At 46.2% G+C, this 8,060-nt stretch overlaps 1 protein-coding gene across 1 annotated transcript in view; it reads left to right on the top strand.

Moving 5' to 3' along the window:
- Positions 1 to 6,176, top strand: part of LOC119429161 (general transcription factor 3C polypeptide 3) — a gene marked incomplete at its 5' end in the record, with an annotated part of 7,165 nt that extends 989 nt beyond the window's left edge. Inside the window, 6 exon segments of the mRNA XM_037696839.1 lie at positions 1,575 to 1,800; positions 1,866 to 1,920; positions 2,015 to 2,150; positions 5,521 to 5,645; positions 5,717 to 5,869; positions 5,946 to 6,176. Of these exon segments, the coding sequence (XP_037552767.1) occupies positions 1,575 to 1,800; positions 1,866 to 1,920; positions 2,015 to 2,150; positions 5,521 to 5,645; positions 5,717 to 5,869; positions 5,946 to 6,068 (818 nt within the window).
- Positions 6,177 to 8,060: the final 1,884 nt, after the last annotated feature.

Here is an 8,060-nt window from a genome sequence, read left to right as displayed (position 1 = left end):
ACAGCCGGTAGAAACGGGGAGAACAGCCGGTAGAAACGGGGAGAACAACCGGTAGAAACGGGGAGAACAGCCGGTAGAAACGGTGAGAACAGCCGGTAGAAACGGTGAGAACAGCCGGTAGAAACGGTGAGAACAGGTGGTAGAAACGGTGAGAACAGCTGGTAGAAACATGAGAACAGCTGGTAGAAACGGTCAGAACAGCTGGTAGAAACGGTGAGAACAGCCGGTAGAAACGGTCAGAACAGGTGGTAGAAACGGTGAGAACAGCTGGTAGAAACGGTGAGAACAGCTGGTAGAAACGGTGAGAACAGCTGGTAGAAACGGTGAGAACAGCTGGTAGAAACGGTAAGTATAACATTTAAGTTAATGCTTGAATGAATAAAAATGTCTTCAGCTGCTTTTTAAAGGAATCAAGAGACGGCCACATGAAAAGACAGGGGCAGGTCATTCCACAGCCTGGGGGCTACGGCAGGGTTACCTCATTGGTTCATAGTGGTTGACTGCTGGTCACATGGCCTCAGGGAGGGATTATGGGTAAAATTTGTGTTCAGTGTTAATCATTTTGGTTAGCTGTTTAGCATAGATCTTTTAGTGATTAGTCTGTTGTTGTTAGCCTAGTTTATATGTTCATAATGTGCTAGTTTGTATTCGGCCATTCAGTAGAGGAACATGAGCGAGAAGGTAGTTTTCATGAAGACCTGTGGGGTTCACTCTTTGTCTGTGTGTGTTGAAGAGCAAACTAAAGTGTATAAAGTGCCCTCTAGTGGTTGTTTCTTGATCTACAACAAGAGCTGCACATTTCTTCAGTAGCTGTGTGCTGCCACTCATGGTGCAACATGAACACTCACGGCTGATACACAAGCGCTGCTTCTTTATGTGCAAAACAGTGTTTTTTATTATTTGTTGTGCGCGGCTTATAGTCAAGTACGCTCTATAGACTGGCAATCACGGTAGCTTGCAGCCTTCTCGAGAACTTTTTGAGTAGTAGGCTAACGGGTCATTTCCCAACATCAACACATTCAAGGATTCAAGGTTCTTTATTTGTCATACACACCACATGTGGTGGAACGAAATTGTGTACGCAGGGTCCCAGTTACATCTAACAAAAGTATAAAATGTAAAAGGAAAACAGTAACAAGATTTAAGATGTGAACTAAGAAAAACATTAACTACAAATACACTAAGCACGAACATGAGTCTGTGTGAGCAGTTCAGTACAAATGAACACAGCAGTATGAAACGGATCAGCAGCAACATGATGGGATTCTTCAGTGATTCTCCTGGTTAGATGTTCATGAGTCTAACAGCCTCAGGGTAGAAGCTGTTCCTCAGTCTAGTGGTCCTACACCAGTTCTACATGGGAGAAACTAAACAGCCACTGGCCAGATGAATTCAAACACATTCAAGAATCTAAGAAAGAATTATTCCACAATTAATTATAATCTTTATTCTTGTATCTTGCAGCAGTCCCAGCTGAATGCATGCAGCTGAAAAAGTTCACTTTGTTTTCTGTAACTACAGACGAGATCATGGAATCTGATGCACATCAGTAATCCCCTGCCGTTTGTTTTCAGGTAAAACCAGTGTTTTGTCCAAAGAGGACTGGTGGCAGCTGCTGGTGAGCTGCCTGCTGACGATGTGTGAGGTGAAGAGATACGAAGAGGCCGAGCTCCTCGTGGAGTCTGCCATGGAGTTCTACTCCTTCTACGACAACAAACCCAAGAGGAAGGAGCTGGAGTTCTTGGGTCTGTCTGCCACCGTCCTCAGCCACGACTACTACAGGGCCTACAACTACATCAGGTAGTCTGCTAGTACCTCACAGTCTGGGCTTTAGCTGTTTCTTCATCCTGTCGTTGTCTTTACAGGCTGATGCTTCTGGAGAACGTTCATCTGCCTCAGCTTTGGAACATTTTCAACCAGGTGTCTGTCGGTCTCTGTTGAGGTATTCCGGGGAGGGTTTTTGGGTCCAGGTTGGGTTTGCTCACGTCTCTGTTGTGTCTCTGCCTCTCGCCAGCTGACGATGAACTCTCAGCACCAGCGTCACCATCGCTTCTGCCTGCGCATGCTTTTGAAACACCCTGACAACATCATGCTGTGTGTGCTGTGTGGACACAATGCCATGGTGTCGGGGAGCTTCAAGCACGCCCTCGGTATGATCCTCACAGCTGTACAGGGAGGCGCTCGTCCAACAAGAAACAAACTTTGACCTTCTCATTAAAGCTGTGTGACCTTTGACCTCGGGGGCCCAACACATTTTAACAAGGGGTTAAAACCAAAAAAAGCAATAACATCATAGTGTTATTATATAATCAACAGGGTTAGAGTTTCTTTGCTGTCATTCGCATCACACGTGGTACATGTAGTGGAACAAAATTATGTGCACAGGGTCCCAGTTACATCCAACAATAGTAAAAATATAAAGTGTAAAAAGGAACGGCAAATAAGGGTCTGAGAGAACAACCAAGATGCACGCTAAACGAACACCAAGCGGTGCGTTAAAGATCTAATACGTACGTCCGTCACTAACCGTGCAAAGCAACACACCGAACAACAGCAGCACGATTCTCAGGTTCTGTTCGGCTACAAGTTACACGCTTAATGCGAGCACTAGCATAAACTAGGATTTATTCAAAGCATGCAACAAAAATACAGAATCAAGGCACCAAAAGTGAAAAAGAAATGAACCTACAGCAGCATGGTCCTTTTGGCAGAGTGGTTCTGGTGACGGTGAGGTTTCTCTTTGCAACATGGTCCCGCTGGCACCATGCTACTTTTAGCAACGTGATGTTCATAGCAGCGTTAGCAGGTCTTGTTAGCAGGTCCCTTCAGAAGACTGATGCTCATAAGGACCGCAGCAGCTGCCTCCCAGACTGCCCTCCAGAACCGGGTCCAGCAGACAGAGAACATCCGAGGTTCCCCCGTGGAACCTAGCGGTGTCCGCAGAGTTCAGTCCGATCAGGCAGCCGGCGGATCTTCTTAACAGCATTAGCAGTTCAGCAGGTCTAGTTAGCAGCTCAATGGTAACAATGGCCGCAGCAGCTGCCCTCCAGAACCGGGCCTGGCAGACTGAGAACATCCAGGTTTCCCCACGGAACCGAACGAGTACGTAGAGTTCGGTCAGTGAAGGCATATGGAGGATCCTGGAGACAGCCGCCATGACAGGCCTGAGCCTGAGGCTGGAAGGACTGAACCACGATGGCACGTTGAATGGGTTGGAAAATGGTCTTGACAGGCGTCGTCAGTAAATTTACAGTTGCTGTCCCCACTCGGGACCAGCGTGCTGCCACGGTGGCAAAGGTTTTGGTGTCAGAATGGTTTTATAAGTTTGGTGTTCCTGCTCGGCTGCATTCCGACCAGGGTCGTAACTTTGAAAGCTTGCTCATCCAGCAGTTGTGGAATTTATATGGGGTTGTAAAATCGCGCACCACTCCATGTCATCCAGAGGGGAATGGTCAATGTGAGCGCTTTAATCGGACGCTTCACAATCTGTTGCGGACACTGCCTGTGTCCCGGAAAACGCTTGTCTGCCTCAGCTCCTTTATTGGTATAACACCACTCCTCATCAATCTATTGGAGAGTCGCCATTTCTTTTAATGTTTGGTCAGGAACCTAGATTGCCCATGGACTTCCTGTTGGGTAAGGTTGAGAGCCCAGTTGGTGGGTCTATTCATGAGTGGATCCAAGAACATCAAGCTCGTTTGCAGGTAGCCTTTGAGGGGGCCAGGGATCGCTTGCAACAAGCAGCATATCGCCAAAGGCAGGCCCATGACTTTCATGTAAAACATCTGCCTTTGAATGAAGGGCAGTTGGTATTTTTACGTGACTTTAGTGCTCGGTGGCCTCATAAGACTCGGGACCGATGGAGCTCTGAGAAGTACAAAGTGTGGAGGGCACCAAAGGAAGGTGGCTCTGTTTATACTATTGTGCCTGTGGATGACCAGACTAAAGTAAGACAGGTTCGCCGCACCATGATAAAGCCTGTGGTTGGTGTCATTCCTCCTGATCACATCCCTTCACTTGACTTACCACAAGCAGAAAAGTCACTGTCTGAGGACGAGGACCCAGTTGATTATGAGCTGTTTGTTTGTGAACAGCAACCTCAGGTGGTGGCTTCTGCCTCACCCTTTAGTAAATGGTAAATGGACTGTACTTGTATAGCGCCTTTCTATCTGATCAAGATAGTCAAAGCGCTTAGCACACTGTGCCTCATTGACCCATTCATACAGCTCTATACTAGATCTCTACAAAGATAATTGAACAAATCGTTCTAAAGAGACTAATCAGAGCTTTATCACATTCATACACTGATGGACACACACATCAGAGGCTGTGAGGGGGTCGGTGTCTTGTCCAGGGACACTTCAGCATGTGACTGCTGGTGGATTCGAACCCCCAACTCTTGCATTGGAGGACGACTGCTCTAACCACTCAGCCACAGCCGCCCCTAGTAGTAGTAGTAGATCCTCTAATGGCTGTATCTACTGGAGCTTCTACGTCTCTGGCTGTTCCATCTGTCAGCTGTGCTGATCCAGTGGTCCTACGCCGGACCACACGTTCAACTGCTGGTCACCATTCTAATTTGTACCATCTCCCACGGCCAGTGGGAGGTGTTCATCCTGTAGGTCCTTCTGCACCTCTGTTCACGTTTACTTAGGCCTGTCACAATAATACGTTTTGCTGGGCGATTAATTGAGAAATTATTGCGATGCACGATAAAATTGTTTAAAATTTGACAATAATTAGTAATTATTGTCAAATTTAAGAAGAAATGTTGGTTAATTTTTGTGTGTAGTACCTTTATTGACCACTGGATGGCAGTATAAGACCATTTGAACCAAAGGATGGATAGTGAGGGAACGAGCAGCGTGTGTCTTTATGAAAAATGTGAGGGAGGCCCCTTGACGTGACATGGGCTGTCTCTCTCTCTCCTTTTCTTCGTTCTCAAAATGGCGGATGTGCGGTTTGAGCTCTTTAGCATTTTTCTTACGAAGCTTTTAATAAAAAATCAGTAAACAAGTTCTCAGCTTCTTGTTTCAGCGACAAACAACTTTTTACATGAAACACGGGTTTCGATCGTGAACTTTGGAGCTCCAACAAAACTGAGGTTTTTTCCCCCTCGAGGTCGGCCTGTTAGCTTAGCTCGTAGCTTAGCTTCTCAGTTTAGCTGCTTTTCGATCCAACAACACGATTTTAGTTAAAATGGATTTTAAAGAGAAAAGAGAAGGGAGGGGTCAGTGAGAGCGCCGGAGTTGAGCTTTTTGTCATCCGGTGTCTTCAGAAAGAGAGACACGAAGAAAGGATAAAGCCGATAAATGAAAACGAGGTTGATCATTTTAATTTGCCATGCGATGAATTGATTTAGTGTTTATCGCGGCGGGCCTACGTTTACTGGCATTCCTGTTCAATAGCAGTCCATAAAAACACCAACCTGTAAAAGTACGTTCACCCTTCACGTGCCTCGCCCTATCTGCTTCCATGTGACCCAGTGGTGACTGGCGTGGTTCTTCTGGTTGTCTTCAGGTCAGTACGTTCAGGCGTTGAAGGCCCACCCCACCAACCCGATGCACAGTCTGTGTGTGGGTCTCACCTTCTTCCACATGGCGTCTCAGAAGTACGCGGCTAAACGCCACGCTCTGCTGCTGCAGGTACCGCTGCACCCTTCGCGTGTCGTTTTGTGTGCGCGCGCCATGTTTCAGGTTGTGTGTCATGTCTTCAGGGGTTCTCCTTTCTGTGGCGGTACTTGGAGCTGCGTGGGGAGTGTCAGGAGAGCCTGTACAACCTGGGCCGAGCTCTGCACCAGATGGGCCTCACACATTTAGCCATCCATTACTACCAGCAGGCCCTGACACGGCCTGCTCCCACGCTGGATGTACGTACCCATCGCTGGTCACTGAAAAGTTCTAGAGTCCACGTTAATGACTCCAGTCCTGTCTCTGTCCTCTCAGGGTATCGCAGACGACCAGGTGGACCTGAGGAGAGAGATCGCCTTCAACCTGTCCCTTATCTACCAGGCCAGTGGGAACATGGAGATGGCCCGGCAGCTCATCAGAACCCACTGCATTGTTTGACCCGTCTGTCAACCGGTTCCCCACAGACACTGAACTTCCAGTTCTCAGGAATAAAATCAGCTAGAAGAAAGATCTCAGGAAAATGACCTCACGTTGAATGAATGTTCTTCGTATTTATAAAACGTTTTATACTTTGTTGCTAATGTTTCTTGTTTTATTAAACTGGGTTTTTACTCTGACTTGATGCCAAAATGACTGACGATGTCCTCTTGGGTCACAGTCCGGTTATTCCTGGTGCAGGTTGGATTGTCTCTTGTCTGTGGACTCCACACCTGTTTGTGGTCTTCATGGACAGGATCTCGAGGTGCCATGGTGGAGAGGAGGGCGTCTGGTTTGTGAACCTCAGGGCCTCGTCTCTGCTTTATGCTGATCATGTGGTTCTGTTGGAGACTGTGACTTTCCAAGCGCATGGCTCTGGACTTCCTGGTCTATGTTCCAGCCTGTGGTCATGAGGTGGTTGTCTTCATACTCTTGTTCGAGCACGTTCTTGTCCTTCTTTCAGTAGTTGTTCCAAATCAGCGCTTCTATGCGGCTGATGATGAGAGGTATCTGCCTCGCAAGTAGCGAATGCAACTGTTGGTGGTTTTCTTGTTTTCCAGGAGATTAAATAACTTCTTAGTCTGACGTCCTGTCAAACGTAGTTCCCTTGAGTTGTTCATCTTGTGCCTGGTCCGTCGTACCTCGGAGGCGTCTGACCACGTTTCACCGTGTTCCAACTTTCTGTCGGTTCAGTAAAACGTGGCGACGCATCACCGACCTCAGAGCTTAGATTTGGTCCACACAGGTAGACAAAAGGGTTCAACTTTCTGCTGCTTCTCTGTGTGTTGTCCAACATGTACACAGCACAGTATTTAGGTTCCAGACTGGTGTTTTTAGACCATACATAGATTTATTTTACGTACCCAGTACGTACGGGTGCTGGTCATAACGTTAGAATTATGAAACGGTTGATTTATTTCAGTAATTCCATTCAGAAAGTGAAACTTGGACATTATATTCATTCATTACACACGGACTGGTCTATTTCAAATGTTAATTTTAATGTTGGTGATTATAACTGACAACTAATGAAAACACCAAATTCAGTTTCTCAGAAAATTAGACTAATAGACCAATAAAAAATTAAAAAAAAGATTTTTGGACATGTTGGCCAACTGAAAAGTACGAGCATGTTCAGCATCAGTACTTAGCTGTTGCTCCTTGTATCTGGATTACTGCAGCGATGCATCGTGGCATGGAGTGGATCAGTCTGTGTCTCTGCTCAGGTGTTCTGAGTCCAGGTTGCTCTGATCGTGGCCTTCAGCTCTTCTGAACCGTTGGCTCTGGTGTATCACAGCTTCCTCTTCACAATATCTCTCAGATTTTCTATGGGGTTAAGGTCAGGAGAGATTGCTGGACAAATAAGAACAGGGACACCATAGTCCTTAAACCAGGTACTGGGCCTCGCGATGATATATTTTACTGGGCGAATAATTGTCTCAGAAATTATTGCGATAAACGATAATATTGTTTGAAATTTGGCAATAATTAATTATTGTCAAATTTAAGAAGAAATGTTGGTTAACTTTTGACCACCTGGTGGCAGTATAAGACTGAACCAAAGGAAGGATAGTGAGGGAGCGAGCAGCGTGTCTCTAAGAAAAGTGGGAGAGAGGCCCCTTGACGTGACAAGAAGGAAGGAGAGACGTCTCCCTTCTTGTTTTCAGTTCTCAAAATGGCGGACGCTCTGTGTGGTTTGAGCTCTTTAGCATTTTTCACACACAACTTTTAATATAAAATCAGTAAACAAGTTCTCAGCTTCTTTTTGCAGAGAAAAACAACTTTTTACACGAAGGCACGGGTTCCAACCGTGAATTTTGGAGTTTGGACAATGTTTTTTTCCCAGAGGTCGGCCTGTTAGCTTAGCTCGTAGCTTAGCTTCTCAGCTTCGCTGCTTTGAACCATCCAAAAACACAATTTTGGATGGTTAAAAGGATTTTAAGGATATATATA

The sequence above is a fragment of the Nematolebias whitei genome, chromosome 24 (assembly GCF_014905685.2).
Source record: "Nematolebias whitei isolate Nwh7 chromosome 24, NemWhi1, whole genome shotgun sequence".
Classification (NCBI taxonomy): domain Eukaryota; kingdom Metazoa; phylum Chordata; class Actinopteri; order Cyprinodontiformes; family Rivulidae; genus Nematolebias; species Nematolebias whitei.
This window is presented reverse-complemented; position numbering and strand designations above follow the sequence as displayed.